At 41.6% G+C, this 18398-nt stretch overlaps 1 protein-coding gene across 3 annotated transcripts in view; it reads left to right on the top strand.

The window, feature by feature from the left end:
- Positions 1-18398, top strand: part of XPO6 (exportin 6) — a 107364-nt gene that overhangs the window by 28308 nt on the left and 60658 nt on the right. For all 3 annotated transcript variants that reach the window (XM_060031970.2, XM_060031969.2, XM_060031968.2), the window contains exons 2-6: positions 6561-6651; positions 9654-9766; positions 10565-10762; positions 15794-15953; positions 18106-18183. In XM_060031970.2, coding sequence (XP_059887953.1) covers positions 6561-6651; positions 9654-9766; positions 10565-10762; positions 15794-15953; positions 18106-18183 — 640 coding nt within the window. The remainder of the gene's footprint in view (positions 1-6560; positions 6652-9653; positions 9767-10564; positions 10763-15793; positions 15954-18105; positions 18184-18398) is intronic.

Genomic DNA, 18398 nt, shown 5'->3' with positions numbered 1-18398 from the left:
AGTGAATATTGAGTTTATTTGTTGAGTGGATAGCTGAGTGTCTCAGTTGGACCAGATTCAAAGCCTCTTTAAAGCTAGGTTTAGAATAATTGGGGCAGAAAATGGATATTTAGGAGTATTTATCTGGTAGTGAAGTACAGATTGGATTGGAATTGGGAAAGCTGACATCAGGACGACTAGGTAAAAGAAGTTACAGCAATCTAGGCAGGGGGTGATTAGGGCCTGGTAGAAGTGGTATTGAGGGAAAAGTCAAAGAAGATTTCAAATTATGTGGCCCTTGCCCTTCTTGCCAATTTTTCTTATAATTTATTAGGTGATTGTGAGTCTTGGTTGACTTAGTAGTTCCTTAATAAATGAGTCAGTCGTACAGCATAGTCTCTGAACTGCTGGACCATGAGCAGTGCAATAAAAATGCAGATAAAGTCAAGGCAGGCATAGTTGAAAGCTCCACTTGGCAGATTTTAACTCTTTTTGGAACACAAAAGAGTTTTTAGATATATACATAGGTCTCCGAGAGTGTATGTATTCTGAGCCACTTTTAATTCATCATCCTAAGGATTTTAATTTGCTGTTGAGGTGAGCCCAGGGGAAGCATAGACTTATGGGATTATAATACTTTCTGTTGTCACCCTTGGAGCTTTGAAGACAAATCGGTGATGATTCCTAGGAATCCAGGAGTCTCATGCTCAGACTTCACCTGTAGGCCTCCCAACTGCTCTTAATAATTGTGCTAATAGAGGAAAAACACAATTTCTGAAATCAGAGTCTGCAAATACCAACCTGAATGTTAAAAATAAGTATAACATTAAGTTTCAAAAATTGTGTATATGTACTTACAGAAAAGTGCACAGTCATCCTGGTGTAACTTTCAGATCAAGAAAACATAATATTACTAGCATCCCAGAATCCCTCCTCTGCAGAGGTTAATAACCACTATTCTGATTATAACACCATGGATTTGTTTTGCTTGTTTTTAAAAATTAATATAAGACGAATAATGAAGGATGTGTTTTGGCCTCTTTAATTCAACATTGTGAAATTCATCCATGTTGTTGTATGAAGCAATATTCATTCATTCTTTTTGTTTTTAAAATTTATTTATTTTTGGCTGTGTTGGGTCTTCATTGCTGCGTGCGGGGGTTTCTCTAGTTGGTGGTGAGCGCGGTCTACTCTTTGTTGTGGTGCTCAGGCTTCTCACTGCTGTGGCTTCTCTTGTTGCAGAGCGCGGGCTCTAGGCGCACGGGCTTCAGTAATCACGGCACGTGGGCTCAGTGGTTGTGGCGCACGGCCTTAGTTGCTTCGCAGCATGTGGGATCGTCCCGGACCAGGACTCGAACCCGTGTCCCCTACATTGGCAGGCGCTACTTACGGAAGTACCTGTTCATTCATTCTTGTTGTCTTATAATATCTTCCTGATGAATAAGCTACAACTTATTTGTCCATTCCACTGGTGATGTACATTTGGGTTCTTTAGACTTTTTGGATATTATGGATAATGGTGCTGTGAATATCTGTGTACGTTTTGTGGGGTATCCAAATTTCTGTTGGATATATTGTCAAGGAGTAGAATTACAGGATCATAAAGTATGCATATGTTCATTTTCCAAAATGGTTATACCAGTTTATAGACCCACCAGCAGCAGTGTGTGCATGTCCCAGTTGCTCAGCATACTCACCAATACTTGTTACTGTCTTTTAAATTTTAGCCATTCTGGAAAAAAAAAAAAATTTAGCCATTCTGGTAGATTTGTAGCACTGTCTTGTTTTTAATTTACATTTCTGTGATGACTGATGAGGTTGAGCACTTGTTTTATGTATCGGCTTTTTGGATATCCTCTTTAATAACTATTTGCCTGTTGAAAAAATTGAGTCATTTATCTTTTCCTTATTGATCTGTAGAAGTTATTTTATACTCTGATAGGAGTTCTCTGTTATCCATATTGGTGATATCTTTTCCCATTTCATGGCTTTCTTTTACACTCTCTTCATTGTGCCATCTGATGAATATTCCGATTTATCAATCTTTTCCTTTATGTTTAGTGTTTCCAAGAATTTTTTCCCTACCCCGGGGTCATGAGGATGATCTGTATTATCTTCTAGAAGTTTTATTGTTTTACTGCTTACATTTTATGTCTGTCACGTAACTGAAATTTTTTGTGTGTGTGAATGTGCCTCGCTTGGTTTTAAGCTAACCTTGTCTTTTAGTTCTGCAAGATCTGGGTCTTAAATCCCAAGTCCAAGATGGGAAGCAGTCAGGTGTCTCTGAATCCTGAATGTTGTTCATCAGTTAATCAGAGCATTGCTTGAATAGCCTTTGGGAATTGAATTGAAACCTCTCTTCCTACCACACCATGACACTTTTTTTTTTAAATGTCTTTGTCCTTTTATAACTTGAAAGTGCAGTCTGTATGGAATATTCCCATGTATTGATACTTACTTGCCACTAATTTTTTTTATAAATTTATTTTTTATTTTTGATCTTCTTTGCTGTGCGTGGGCTTTCCCTAGCTGCGGCGAGTGGGGGCTACTCTTTGTTGGGGTGCACGGGCTTCTCATTGCAGTGGCTTCTCTTGTTGTGGAGCATGGGCTCTAGGCACGCGGGCTTCAGTAGGCCACTAATTTCTTAACCCACTGCCGTCTGGATTCTGGCTTCACCACCTGCTTAAAACAGCTAGCAAAGGGTCCAGTGGCCTTCTTGCCAAATGGGGCTAATTCTCCAATATCCTTCAACCATTTGCAGGTCTTGAACATATCCTTTATGTCTTTTATTTTTATTTTTATTTTTTGTGGTACGCGGGCCTCTCACTGCCGTGGCCTCTCCCGTTGCAGAGCACAGGCTCCGGACGCGCAGGCTCAGTGGCCATAGCTCACGGGCCCAGCCGCTCCGTGGCATGTGGGATCTTCCCTGACCGGGGCACGAACCCGTGTCCCCTGTCCCCTGCATCGGCAGGCGGACTCTCAACCACTGCTCCACCAGGGAAGCCCTCCTTTATGTCCTTATAGCTCTGTTCTGATTGTATGATCCTGGAAAAGTCTCACCCTTCTTTTCTTCTCCTCAAGATAGTTTTGTTTTGAAATCCAGTTAGAAAAAAGCGCCACTGGATAATGTTTGGGACAAAGCCCTTAAGCCTGAAGGCATGAATCTCCAGTTTCAAAGTAGGCCTGACCACTTTTGTTGTTTTGCTTTGGTCTGTTTTCATTTGGTATCTGAGACCAAATAAAAATGATAACAGCCATAACTGTGAATTAGATAACCTCGTGGAGTTTACATATCAGTTTTACATGGAGCATTTCATTTGATCCTCTTAACACCCCATGGGGTAGGTATTCCTGTTGCAGTTATTGAAATGATTGAAAATGCAAACAGCATGTTATTTTTTCTTGCTGAGAAACACCTGGTGTGCCACTGGATTATTAGGTTTTAGAGTTTCCTTTTTCGTATAACCATCATTTACAAAATCAGGTGAGACTATCATCCTGTGATTTTTGTGGATACTTTTGTCTTTCCACTTTCTTTGGGAATGTTAGCTAGGGTTGGAGCTGGGAGGGGTGAGGTTGATGGGACTGGGAATGGAGATAGGGTTGGATTCTCTGGGGAGTCAGAGACTTGCTTTCAGCAGGCTTTGATGTATGGCCTGTAATTGTCAAGTTCACAAACTTCTGCCTCAAGAACCCATATGAAATAAACCTTGACAGTTGATTGCTTGAATGTGATAAGCTCAGGTTTTTTCCAGGATCTACTCTAAAATGATTCATTGCAAGAATAAGTTGTGGAGAGACTTACTTCCCTGGCGGTCCAGTGATTAAGACTCCATGCTTCCACTGCAGGGGACCCCGGTTCAATCCCTGGTCAGGGAACTATGTATCCCACATGCTGCGCATCACGGCCAAAAAAAAAAAAAGAATAAGTTATGTAGCAGGTGTGACTTGAAGATGTATCATTAGTGTTCAGGAACCTATTTTAGCTCCAGAAAAACTATAGATTTATTTTGACTAAATAGCTGATTTTGGTTCGAGAAATATGTCTTGATTTATGTTTATTTCTTTGCCAATAAGTTACTTTAACATAGGAGATTTTCCTTTGATTCTTTTAAATCTTCCCTCAAACATTTTTAAAAATTGTTTTTTCAAATGAAATGGTACACCAAGTTGATTAATGAAGCAGACCGAAGCATTTTTTTATTTATACAAATTCATTTTGAAATATGAATTTATAACACTTAGCAAATCTGTCACTGAGAACAGTGAGGCTGTTTTTTTTTTTTTTTTTTTTTTTTTTCTCAGTGAGGCTGTTTTGATCAACACAAAAACTTGAAACAGGTTAAAGAGGATTGCAGTCCTATTTTTGTTCCACATTCCGGTTATTTCTGCATTAAAAAGCTTAACTTGCAATCCAAGGGTATTTTTTAGTAGAACTGATATATTGGTTTGAAGAAAGAGCAGAGGGCTAATATTTATCATAAAATTCAGACCAGAAAGTCCCTCATGACTTCCCTGGTGGTGCAGTGGTTAAGAATCCGCCTGTCAATGCAGGGGACATGGGTTCGAGCCCTGGTCCGAGAAGATCCCACATGCCGCAGAGTAACTAAGCCCGTGCACCACAACTACTGAGCCTGCGCTCCAGAGCCCGTGAGCCACAACTGCTGAGCCCACGTGCCACAACTACTGAAGCCCATGCACCACGTGCCACACCTACTGAAGCCTGTGTTCCACAACAAGAGAAGCCACTGCAATGAGAAGGCCGCGCATTGCAACGAAGAGTAGCCCCGCTCGCCTCAACTAGAGAAGGCCCACGTGCAGCAACAAAGCCCCAATGCAGCCAAAATTAATTAATTAATTAATTTAAAAAAAAAAGAGTAGACCCCGCTCACTGCAACTAGAGAAAGCCCGCGCACAGCAATGAAGACCCAATGCAGCCAAAAATAAATAAATAAAAGTAAATAAATAAATAAAAAAGTCCCTCAAACTCACAAGTGCTAGAACTATTAAACAATAATTCATCACTCAACATGTCAGAGTTCAGCTGTCATTGCACAGCTGTCACCATGACTGCAGCATGGGAGCGACAGCCGTGCCTGGCACTGCTTGAACGTGGCCCCCCGTGTGCTGTCTAGTGTGCTAACATGTGCTGGTTGATGTAGGTGGGCTGGTGCAAGCCTGATTCAGCCTCTGTAATTAGTGCCAGTCCCAAGAAGTGCTCGTTGATCCACAGAAATGGCCCAAGTTCCTCAGTGTCCTCAAAAGCCCATTACCAAGTGGAGGCCCCTGGTAATATTACAGCTTGATACGTGATACATTTGAGTGTGGGCTTATTTTATTTATTTATTTTTAAAATAAATTTATTTTCGGCTGCATTGGGTCTTTGTTGCAGCGCACGGGCTCTGGGCGTGTGGGCTTCAGTAGTTGTGGCACATGGGCTCTAGAGCGCAGGCTCAGAAGTGTGGTGCACGGGCTTAGTTGCTCCACAGCATGTGAGATCTGCCCGGACCAGGGATTGAACCCGTGTCCCCTGCATTGGCAGGCGGATTCTTAACCACTGTACCACCAGCGAAGTCCCTGTGAGCTTGTTTCAAAATACAGTTTTAATAGTCAGCTCTCACTCTAGGGGCAGTGGAGAGGATATAGGGAAGGTGGGTGGGAAGAAGGAAATTAGGAGATGATTAAGAAATCAAAACTGCTGTTGGCTTCTGATCATGTCTAGGTAATTATTGCCAGTGAGGATTTGAGAGGGGCCTGCGAACGCTCACCTTGTTGCAGACTGGTTATGTGAAGGAGTGTTGACTCAAGTTCATTGCTGCACCTGATGTCCCCTCCTTCAGTGAGAGAAGAGGAAGTGGGTTTGGGGCTCCGTATGGAAAAGGGAGAGGATGAGCCTTAGGGGGCTTAGGGTCCCTCTCCTCTTATTCTCCGCCTGAGTGGTTCTGCTGAGAGTCTGGCTCTCTGTGGGCCTGAGCGTGGGAGGTACTGTCTCATTTTGAGTCCTTGCTCTGCTTGGCTCTTAGCTGCACCTTAATCTCTGTTGACTGCTCATGTGAGATTGAGAGTTGAGTGGATGTTTGGCTCCTGAAGTCCCTTCAGAAAGCCCCAGGAATCCATGCAGCAGTTTGACTACAGTTGCTCTGAATTAGAATATGGCTAACTATTCAGACATGGGGCAAATAACGTTGACGGATAGTCTATAGGGCACCCTAACCTTTCTGAATCTCTTCATTCTGCCTATTCAGTCAGAGCCAGGGGCTGTTAATTTGCTTTCAGTATGTTTCAAGAATTAAATTTTAAATTATTTGCTCTCTTTTCCTTAGCATAAATAATTGAAAATCGATAGCACGGTAGCATGAATTTATAGAGTATACTAAAACTTTGGGTTTTGAGTCAGCTGGGAAATTCCTTGCAGTTTTTCTGGCTTATATCATGTATTTGAAGAATGTTGAACCAAGATGTTTTGAGGAAGTAAATTACTATGGCTGTTGAATGTGACCTGGAAGGAACTGAGGAACAGTAGAACTGAAAATACAGCTACTGATTTTTTTTGTTTGTTTTTTTTCAAATTTCTTTGTTAGGCATCTGAAGAAGCCTCTCTCAGGGCACTGGAAAGTCTGATGACAGAGTTTTTCCACGACTGTACAACCAATGAAAGAAAACGTGAGATAGGTAAGTGAAATGTTGAGTAGTAAAGAGTCGTTTATAACGAAAAGGCCCCAATGGGGAGGAAGGAGTTGGTAGCCTTGATGTTGGCAGCCTGGTCAAGCCTGCATGTTTCCCCTTGAATTCTGGCTCCTTTTGCTCCAGTCCTGCTGGTTGGTGGCTGGTGAGGTCTACAAACCTAGCTGCAAGGGCTGTAGTCGGTAGAGCCCACTATAATCCATAGTGATGGATTTTCTTTCCTTTGGCCATGTGTGGAAACCCCTACCCCTGCTTTGCTCTTAATTTTAGCAATGTTAAACTTTTATAAGATGTCTGTGACTTAATTTAAAGAAAAAACTCGTGAAAGCATTAAAACAAACATGTTTTTGGTGTGTAGAGGTCTATCCTGAACCTCATCTAGTGCCCAGAGATCCTTTAACGGGTGTATCCTTTGGGGCCTTCTTGCTTTTTCCTTATTGCCACTGTTATCGCTCTCATTCTGCAAGTTTTGTTGAATAAAGGCTTCAAACAACAGAGAGATGTAGGTGTAATTTCAGGTCTTCTGGGAACCTTGGCACCTTCTAGAACCTCTTTTTGAATTTTATACTCACTGACATGCACAATATTCATTAAAGCATACTGTAAACTAGAAGGTTTATTTAAGTTGTGAGATCTCTGCTTCAGGGACATGCTGCACTGAAGTCCTAGAGTAATCTTTTTCTCTCTCTGAGTCCTCACTTAAGCCCTGAACTTGACGATGAAAAATGTTTTTCTTGATCCAGACCTCGAGGCTTTCCCCTGTGTGTCTGGCTGCTCTGTACTGACCTTCATTGCTTTCACTTCCTTGGAGGCTTTTTTCTGTGTCTCCGGGTCTCTGCAGAGCCATTTCTCTGTCGCACGTGGCTTCTCTAAGTCATGTTAGCCAGCTCAGTGTTATGGCTGACTTCTGCCCTTGGGCCAAAGCTTGATTAGCGTTTGGATTTTCAGGTGGCTAGTAGACCTTTGGCTGCAGCCCATTTTCCCTTGCATCCTTTGAGTATCACATTAGCTCCCGGTGGGTGTAGCTTCTTATCTCTTAATTTTAAATGTGGTGGTCTCTTGTGGGCCTGCCCTGTATATGCCTTCTTTTCTGAGGGACTGTGCTGCAGGGAACCAGAGAGTTTATAAACAGGGGATACTGATGGAAGCTGAGCCCAGTAGATGATCAGGCATCTGGCTTAGAAGATCCCCTCTGCTTGCTTCCCTAGGTTCTCTCTTATTACTCAGTTGGGCTGACCCACCTCTTGCCCCCAGAGTGAGCCTCTTGTTACTTTTATGCTACCAAAGTACCTCATAGTAAAAGTATCAGTGGTGATTTTTACCAAAGGAGGTGAAGGATCTTTCCCTTATATCTAATTTCTCCATAGTCCTGTTTTAAGCTTATAATTTTTATGCTTTTTGTTTTTCTCTTTAAGTTTTGGATTGCAAAGCTAATGTTGTTCACCTCAGTGTTCATGAATTAAAAGTGGAAGCTTTTTAACATATTTTTATTCTAATCTGATTTTTTAAATAGTTTTAAATAACCAGATGCTACAGAAGTCTAATTTAAATGCCGGCTAAGGAGAATCCGGGGGTTTGGTAGTAGGCGTGTCTTAGTTCTTTTTGTACCTAGTCTCCATAGCTTTATTTGAGTGTGTGGGCTGGAACCACTTCTTGCTTCTTTTTTGATGTCTTAGGATAAACTAAAGTCTTTCCTAGCTAGGTGGGAGAAAGGAGGGAGACCTTTTATTATAGGGGCTCCACCCATCCTCCACCAAAAGTGCTCTAGAGATAGAGCTGTTAGCAGGGAGCCTCAAGAGACAGTCTGGTCATTTTTAAAAGTGGAGAAGGCTGAAGCATCAAAGAGGAGCAGTGATTTGCTTGGGATCAGACTCAGTGAATTAGTGGCAAAGTCTAGAACAGAGTCCAGAGTTCCTCATTTCCAGCCAGAGATCACTCTCTGGTTGGACTTCACCTCTGGGAGTCATAGAAACTTTTGCTTAATTATAAGAACACATCATCAGCTTCCTTTATGGGATTTATAATGAGACTGCCTTGGTGCACTTAGCCTGCGTTGTAGGGCACTGGCAGAGCGGTGACTTTAGGGTTAGAACGGGCTGCAGTGCTTGCTGCTTTTCCAAGGGCTTCCTAGAATCTCTCAGGGTTGTTGCCTTTGTATTTTTACCCACTCTGTGTTATATTTTATGACCAGCGCAGCAGGTCAAGGTGACTAAGGGGCAGCATGTCCAGAAACACGGTGATAGACTCTTAATGCTTGCTGTTTGTCCAGCAGCCTCAGGAGGAAGAAAACAACTTCTAACTGATTTGAGGTGCCCAGGGTGGTTCCTGGCAACTCCCATGACTGCCGCTCTTGTTTGCCGACTCCTGGGTGATATTTTAAAATAAAACCAACTCAGATGAAGGGAGTTAGCCATCTTGAATTCTCTTGCATTTTTTCCAATCCTGCATTTATAAGATTAGTCTTAATTTTTTCTTTTCCTGCTTTTCTGGCCATCATTGTGTGTGTGTGTGTGTGTGTGTGTGTGTGTGTGTGTGTGTGTGTGTGTGTGTGTATAAGTGTGTAAGAACAGTGTTGAGTGAGTGGTGAGGAGATAACATCTAGCTGTACCCCAGAGGAAGTAAGTTACCGGTTGGCCATCATTTGTAAGGTAAAAATGATACTCTTCTATCTGTCTGTCTACACATTAGATTAAGAATTTCAGCAGTGAAAGTTTCTCTACCTAAAATAGTGCCCATAAAAAAAAAAGGTGTCCGTAGCTAGGTTATTGTTATTTGGGTGTCAGCGTTCATGGTCACCTCAGAGTCAGAAAAATATTGTATGCTTTGTCCTTTCTATCTTGAAGAATCAGCTGGATTTTGTAGTTGGTTTTGATGTCATTACATTATGTAGAAGAGGTGTGTTTTAAAAAAAAAAAATAGTAAAACAGCCAGCCTTGTATTAATTTTGTGTATTTTCATAGCCTTCTCTTGTTGCTATTTAACTTTTCCAGAGGAACTTCTTAATAACTTTGCTCAGCAAATAGGAGCCTGGAGATTCTGCCTGTATTTTCTCTCCAGCACTAGGAATGACTATGTAATGATGTACAGTTTAACGGTTTTTGAGGTAAGTTGTCAGATACTTTTATACTATTCTGAAGAGTATTTCTTAGTCACATTGCCTTGTTATTGGCACTAGACTTTAGTTTTGATGTGTACATGGCTGGGAAATAGTGGTAACCCATCTCAGGGGCTTCTTCCCCATATACTGCCTTTGTCAAGATGTCAGGTTTTCCAGGGCACCTTTCCATCTTCAGCACCAAAAGGTAAGATAGGTGAGGTCGGGAGGTCGTTTGTGGTAACATGTAACTTTTCCTTCCATGTTAACATTTAAAAGAGAAAGATGATTAAAGAAAAACAGTTGGGAGGAGGGATGATACCCATTAAAAATCTTCATTTATTTCAACTCTCTTCCAATCATTGCCTTCCTGTGCACACTTTTTTTCAAAAAACCTAATTATAATCATATTGCTCGTTTCATTTTGCATTCTGTTTTTCCCCCCCACTTAACCTTTATATTATATTTCTATAAGTGGTTGTACCATTATTCACCAAGCCATTCTCTTATTCTTACATTAAAGTTGTTTCTGTCATTATTCTTTGGTGGAGACAATGGTGTTATAGAAAGTTTTTGCACCTACACCTTTTTGTTTCTGTTAAATCATGTAGCTGTTAAATTATGTTCCTAGGAATGGGATTATTGTATCATAAAATTTGAATATTTTATTATTCTCATTGCCAAATTGCTCCAAACCTTTGTTTAAAAGCAGAGTTTCTTGTTTGAGGGAGATAGCTACTGTTGGATGAAAACCAGTTTGTTTTGTGTATAGATTGTTAACTTACAAGATGTATACTTGTTTTTCAGAATCTGATCAATAAAATGTGGCTTGGGGTCCCATCTCAGGATAAGATGGAAATCCGTAGCTGCCTGCCCAAACTCCTCTTGGCTCACCACAAAACCTTACCTTACTTCATCCGGAACAAGCTCTGCAAAGTGATTGTTGACATTGGCCGTCAAGATTGGCCCATGTTCTACCATGACTTTTTTACTAACATTTTACAGGTAAGGAGATAACCTATGGAAACTTTATCTTGTAAGTAATTTGTTTGAAGAAGTGATTATTTTCTTGTCTTGAAGAGGATTTTTAAGATGAGCATTTTGGAACTGCAGTGGTGAGGTCATTGTGGGGTGGATTATCTCATTCACTTAACCTTGTGTTCCTGAGACGTGTTGTACCTTGGTGCAGTGGAGAAGGTGGGGGATGGGAACCCCAATCACTTTGTTAACTTCTTGTGAAATTTTGTCCAGCAAGTATTTGAAAGCCTGTTAGGTACCGTGCCAGGTATTGGGTGCCAGGATGAGGCCTTTGATAGTTATAGTTTAGTGGGGAGAAAGCGATGGAAATAATAATTACCCAACAATATGTTAATGACTGTAGCGAAGTATTGTGCCAAGTGCAGTGAGGACACGGCATTTAGACTCAAGGAGCTGAGGTGTTTTCAGTGTTGCTGGTGATGAGATGTGAGGTGGTGGCTTGAGTGGTAGAGTGAGAGGCTAGGCTGATGGACAGGGCCAGAGCAGGGAGGGCTTTGCGTTTGCAGGGGGCATCAGTGTTTAATTCATAGTCCTTACTCGAGAACTAATGAAAAGTTTGGAGAAGGGAGACAACGTGGCCACATGTTTATGTTGGAGTGACGACTTCGGCAGCAGTTTGGAGTCTGGATTGCAGAGGGGTGAGGCCGGAGCGAAGGAGGCCTGGAAGGCTGCTGCTGGAGAAGTCTGAGTGAGCCCAGGGGCCTGAGCCAAGCCGGGGCTTACCTGCTGGACAGCAGCGAGGCACGGAGGCGGCTTTGGGCAGGGACTAGGCTGTAGGGAGGAGGGAAGGAGGAAGCTAGAATGCCTTCCAAGTTCCTGGCTCAGATGGCAGATTTTCTAGGCCATCTGAGGAAATGGGGTTGGGTAGAAGATGGTGAATTCAGTTTGGCAGAAAATGCATTTAAGATTTGCGTGTTCCTTCTGTGCACGTCTGGTGAGACATTAGGAAATGTGGATCTGGGGTTCAGGATTTGGAAGTCATCAGGGAATAGGGGGAACCTAAAAGCCAAGAGGGCGATGCTTTTGTTCATTTGATTCCTGTGATAAAGTTGGAAATGTTTATATTATCGAGGCAGTCTGGGTATGTAGGAAATGGGTATCATGTACAGATTATAGAAATAAAATTCTTTGAAAATTGGTTATAGTCTTAGTGACGGCAGAATCTTCCAGAACAATACCCTTTTCTAATGTTCTGCTTGCTCTCCCTGCAAACCGTTTGAATGATGCAGCAATTTAAAAAATTCAGCATCCATATTGCTTCTTTTGGATCACCTCTCAAGGTGGCACAGAAGTTCTTCCTTCAATATTATTTTGTTTTGTATGGTGATTCATTTATCTAGAGATTTGTTGAATTGTTATTGTAAAGGAGATTCATGCATTTATTCCATAAACTATTTGTTGAATACCAGCCATGTACTAATAACTAGGTACGTTGGGGGATATAGTAATGAACAAATAGCTGCCTTCATGGAGCTTATAATACCAAGGGGGAGGCATCAGTAAACAATAAGCAAATAAATTCTTTCAGGTAGGTATAAGTATTGTGAGAAAACTAAATCTAGGGTGAGGAGGAGTGAATATCAGAGGTGTTATTTAGATGGGACGATCATGGAAGCCTTTTCTGAGAAGCAGACTCTTGAGCAGAAACTGAGTGGAAGTGATGGAGTGAGCCATGTGGGCTTCCAGGGGAACAGTGTTGTAGGCAAAGGGAATAACAGTGGAAAGAACCCGAGGAATGGCAAGGAGGTGGGGAGCCTGCAGTGGTGGGTTAGGAGGCCAGAGGCTTTGCTGGCTCTCTCTGACACGCTTCCTTTCACTCCAAGTTGAAAAGCAGTTGTGGTAAGTCTCCATGGCTCTCTGAGAGGGAGCGAGGAAGTCCATGGAGATGGAAAGAACCAGGAAGGTGGGGGGGTCTGAGTGGATTCCATCCTGGGTTGGTCAGTGGTGTGTCTTGTGTGAAGCAGCAGTGGAATGTGAGCCAGACAGAGAGCTGAGTCTTGTCGGCAACAGTGAGGAGAAGCCATGTTTTCGCCCAGCTGGGATCATTTCCTTCGGTGAAAAGCAGACATTTCTTGTCTGCCCATCAAGTATGATTAATGATGATAAATGAGAATTTGGAAGAGCATTTTTAGGTGAGGTGCTCATGGAGAGTTCAGAAGGGTAGCTGTCTTCCTCTCTTGCCCACCACCTCCCGCTTTCCACCCTTCAGAAATGACTCCTTTCACCCCATGCAGCCTTCATGACTTTGAAACACCCCGTAGTGGAAGGGGCACTGGACTGGGAGGCAGTGGGTTTGGGGTCTGTGTCCATTTTTGTCACAGATCACCTTGATTTTAGTAACTCCTATGTGAGCCTCCATTTCCTTCTGTGTACAACGAGAGGATTGGACTAAGTGATCTTTAAAATTCTTTCCAGTTGTATTATTCCCCGCTTCTTATTCATGCATGAGAACCAGTCAGTGGCATGAAAGCCATGTCAAGAATGATTGGTGCTAAATTGCTGACATTTCTGATAATGATAATAAAATCTTTTCTTTAGGCATTGGTAAACAAGACCAAACTGGTTCTGGAATCAACTTCACAATTATATGATCTGTTGATTAAACCATCTGAAAGGTTTTTTTTGGCTTAGTTCCATTATGGCCTGCGGTCTGGGGTGCATAGCCTTTTTTTTTTAATTCTGTAACATTTGGCCTGGGGCATCTGTGCAGCTTATGCCGTAATTATGATGACTGTCATACCAGGCAAAGAGGAGTTGATTTGGGGCCCAGAAAGATACCTGCAATTCTGTGTGTTGGTATAGCCTTTCTAGGCCACTGGAGAAGGAATCATTGAAGTGAGAACCGACCCCTGTTCTCCCCACCTCCCCCAGCCGCCTGCACTAGCACATACATCACACCTTTCTAGAGTCTGTTCTTCAGAGTCCTGGAATCTGCTGAGCTGGACTTCTGGTCACAGTGTGCCTGGGGCCAGATACTTAAGGGGCAAGCATCGAAAAGAAGCATAGAAAGAATTTTGATGTTTCTTCTCTGATTGGCTGGTATGATAAAAATTTCTGAAGCTAACACTAAGCACCTGAAATTGATTTGCAACCTGAAGGTGCTTATTCTGTATTAAAATAAATTGCAGAGATTACCTATGTCATGAGCTTTAATTATGTATGTGAAGATGGTGAAAGGAAACACTCTTTTAATAAAAAGCTTTCTGGAAACAAAGCTAGTGAGAAGGAAAATTACACATTTTATCAGGCTGTTCTTTCAAGTAAAGAATAATTTTCAGCCAGCTTCTTGTCTGACTCTTCCCTTCTCCCAAATGATGAGAGAAAGGAGGACCTTTAAGATACATTTTCCATACTCTAGGGATTTTTTATTTCTGGAGAGCACAGAAGCATTTCATATGTACAGGAAAGTATTGCCCAGTGGACTATTTGGTAATGAGTCATTCCCAGCTGAGAGAGTAAGAATGAGGTCTTGGGGGAAAATAGAGACAAAAGGGGTGGAAGAGAAAGAAGGAAATGAAAGGGGAGAAGTAATAGAAATCTTTTAAAATACAGATTGATAATCCAAAGGTGTCTGAGTGAAAAGGGATGCTTATAAAGTTCTATTCACGTTATCATGTAAAGAAAAATTGTTAGAGGAGGGATTTCCTGTTTCTCCCCTACTGCATTATCTGAATTTTAAGTCGATGTTAGAAATAGCCCGAACTTGTAGCAAATGAAGAGAAAACTTGTGGAGGATGTACTTGAAGTGTTAGCTGATTTAATAGAGAGCATTTTCAACACACTATTGCTTGCTGCTGAGGGCAGTTGAATTTCTCTTTAAGTTCTCAATATTGAGTCCTGCTCTTCGGGGATGTGCTTTTCCTTGGTCTGCAATGGGAAGAGTTGTTTTCAAGGACAGGAAAGTGCCCTGTGTTTTTTGAAGTGGAGAATATCCTTTCTGTCTGGGTGTAGTTCCTGACCTCCTCTTCCCTAAGGCTTATATTTTATAGATTGAGTAAATAAAAAACTTATTTTTATCAGGGAATGAACTACATTTAAAGTTAACTATGATTAAAGAAAATGGTCAAGTTTTTCAATTTGTTTGCTCTTTCATAGATTGTAGCATATAACCCAGTAGGATTTTAATGGTACCTTGATTACTTTTACCGTTTCTGGAAACTAAAAAAATAAATGCTTTGAATATATTGAAATTGATAAGAAAGGTATAAGTAGTGTTATGCTGTTGAAAGTGTACCTTTTTTTGTCTCTTGTTTAAGGAAACTTTCCTATGGCATAGTGGATATTGCAGGTGATAGAAAAAGTACCTTAATTTGCTACGTAGGTATTTGCAAAGTCCACCGTATCAGTATCATAGTTTAATGACGTGTATGTGTGTTTCTGCTCTGCCACATGTTTAATCTTGAACTCTTACGAAGCATTCAAAGCTTGGAACTGTAAACTTGATTTAACACCTGAATGTTGGAAAGATATCACAAATTGGTTTACACATACCTTAATCACTAATATACTAACCTGGGCAGAGTAACCAAGGCTCTGTTGGGAGTATGGACATGTATAAAAATTGTCATGTTAGGTGTAAAAGAGCATTGCTTTCTTGTTGTTTTTAAGTTCATGGTGTTATTTAGAATTCTGTCTTTAAAATAAGATGAGAATATATTTTGAATGGTTAAAAAGGTACATAAGTGTACTCAGTCATTTTTCTAAAGGTTTTATTTATGTAGCCTGTTCATGTAAGATTAAACACACAGAGGTGCAGTTGACATTCTGTATCCACAGGATTTGAACCCTCCTGTATGAGGGCTGACCGCACGACACCATTGAATATAAGGGACTTGAGCATCCTTGGATTTTGGTATCCACGGGGGTCCTGGGAACACCCCCCCCCCCCCCCCACGGATACCGAGGGACGACTGTACTTCATAGGTTCACCATTTGTCAGTCTTCTTTGTACCTTAATTAGCCAGGCACTCTGCTCAGAAACTTACTTTTTCCTGGCAGTTGATCCAGTCCCCTGTGACAACTCCCCTCGGGCTGATCATGTTGAAGACAACTTCAGAAGAGCTGGCTTGTCCCCGTGAGGACCTCAGCGTGGCTCGGAAGGAGGAGTTGCGAAAGCTGCTGCTGGAACAGGTGCAGACAGTGCTTGGGCTACTGACAGGTGAGCAGCTGGGTGGCACCAGAAGGCAGAGGCCTGCCTGCAGATGCCCGGAGTGCAGGCCCTGGCACTCAGAATTTTTGAGCAGTTGCCTTAGCTGTTACTGAGACCGAACGTAAAAACACAAAGAATGTGGTGCCGTATTCCCAGCACCTAGCCCAGTATCTAGCACACGGTAGGGTCTCAAAAAATGCTTGTAATTTATTTTCCTTTTAAAGTCTTTATTTTGTCGTCACTATAGCCATGATTAATGTGGTATAGACAGGGTCATAGGAATGTGATTGAAATGCTGATTACTGCATTCTGAGTAAGGTGGGTGGCAGGCACTTTATTTAAGATGATTTGAATTTAAATCAGGAGAAGTTGGAGGAGGAGGAGGAAGATGTGAACATTTCGAATTCTGAGTAAGGAAGTGAGACCAGGTGTGGAGTCAGCACCCTGTGCGCCAGGTTGTAGTTGTATATAGCGTTTGCTTCGTCATCTGGTCTGTTGTGTTAGAGCCTCGTGACTATGAGTGAAGAGTAAGAATAAACAGAAAGCAAACTGCAGAATGAGACAGGAGGGTAGGAAGAGAACGGAGCCCCTGTGTCTCGAGGGAGACAGGGCAAGGGCCGTGCCCGCTGTGCTGTCAGTGGAGCTGCTGGTTCTGGGCGGTGTTGGGCCACAAGGCTGAGCTGCGCGCTGGAGGGAATGTTGTAGGGACCAGAAGGGTTTCTGTCTCCAGCTCTTCTACTCAGGCTGCTTCTTGGATATCTAGGGACTTTTTTTTTTTTTTTTTTTCCTGCATGTGTTACAAAAGCAGTCGTCATGAGGTGGGCACTTAAAATTGGTTATAAGAGTGTTTTGATTAAAAGTAAACTTGTCATTTACCACCCCCCCATCCTCCCCCAAATCCCTAGGGGAAACCCAAACCTCAGAGCATTTATTCATTCAAAGCATATTCATTGACATCCACAATTAGATGTTAAATTTCTGGAGTTAGGGACCATGTCTGATATCTCTGTGTCCTACTTTTGCAGACACTAAAATTTTTTGAATTGAGATATAATTCACGTATAAAATCTACCATTTTAAAGTGTAGCAGCTCAGTGGTTTTTAGTATAGTCACAAGGTTGTGCTACTATCACATTGTCTAATTCCAGAACATTTCCATCACCCCAACCTCTGGCAACCATTAGTGTATTATCTGTCTCTGGTTTTTCCTATTTGGACTTTTCATAAAAATAGAATCATAGAATATGTGACCTTTTGTGTCTAGCTTCTTTTACTTAACATGATATTTTCAGTGTTTTCCATGTTATAATATTAAATATTTTGAGAACAGAATATTTTTAAAAGCTTTTATGATCATCTTATATACCAGGTTCTGTAAGGAGATATAAAGAGGAATAAAACATAATCCCTGCCCTCTAGTAAGGTATACTCTAGTACGGGAGAAAGACAATGTGTTAAGAGTTATGGTAGAGGTATGTTTTATGTGCAGGCAAAACTGAGCAGGGAAAACTTCCTGGAGGAGGTGACAGCTGAGTGGAATTCTGAGAGACAGACAGGTAGCAGTTAGTTAGTCTGGTGAAAGGTCAAGTTGGATTGGAAGGGGGAGAGCAGTTCAGAGGTTAAGAAGGAGAACACATGAGAAAGGAACAGCTAGTAAATAGTGCAGTGTGATGAAGCCTGCGTGTGGGGTGGGGGTGAGGCCGGACAGGGAGAGCAGAGGCCAGATGCTGAGATTGTGCGGATGGTACTGTTGACTGGTGAGGAGCATGAGAATATTAGTGGCAGGTTTGTGGGGGAAGATAAATTGAGTTTGGAATATCCAAGTGGTGGTGTCCAGAAAAAGCAGTTAGACATAGAGACAGTTGTTTAAATACTGGTTCTTGATCAAATATATCAATACATTGTTTTTCTAAATCTGATTTTTATATGTTAGGTTTTTTTTTTTTTTTTTTTTTTTTTTTTTTTTTTGCTGTTTTGTAATTTGTCTTTTTTTTTTAACATCTTTATTGGGGTATAATTGCTTTACAATGGTGTGTTAGTTTCTGCTTTATAACAAAGTGAATCAGTCATACATAAACATATGTTCCCATATGTCTTCCCTGTTGCGTCTATATGTTAGGTTTTATTTCTCTCTTAAACTCAGTTTCTCCTTTCTTGGTAGGTATCTTGGAGACTGTCTGGGACAAACACAGCGTGACTGCTGCCACCCCACCACCATCCCCAACCTCAGGAGAAAGTGGTATGGTCTGCACCACACATTGTGTTCCTCTTTTTAAATTCAGTTGGGGGTCTCAGCAGGGTAGCAATTGCTTATCTATGCCAGACACAGATGCACATTCTTCCTTAATCTATTTTTGGCCTCTCTGCCCTTGTCTTCTGAGTAGCTGACTTTCTTAGTTCCTTGTAAGTACATGTACTTTCTAATATAATATTTCGAACAACATAGCTTGTTTC

The sequence above is a fragment of the Delphinus delphis genome, chromosome 15, assembly GCF_949987515.2.
Source record: "Delphinus delphis chromosome 15, mDelDel1.2, whole genome shotgun sequence".
Lineage (NCBI taxonomy): Eukaryota > Metazoa > Chordata > Mammalia > Artiodactyla > Delphinidae > Delphinus > Delphinus delphis.
This window is presented reverse-complemented; position numbering and strand designations above follow the sequence as displayed.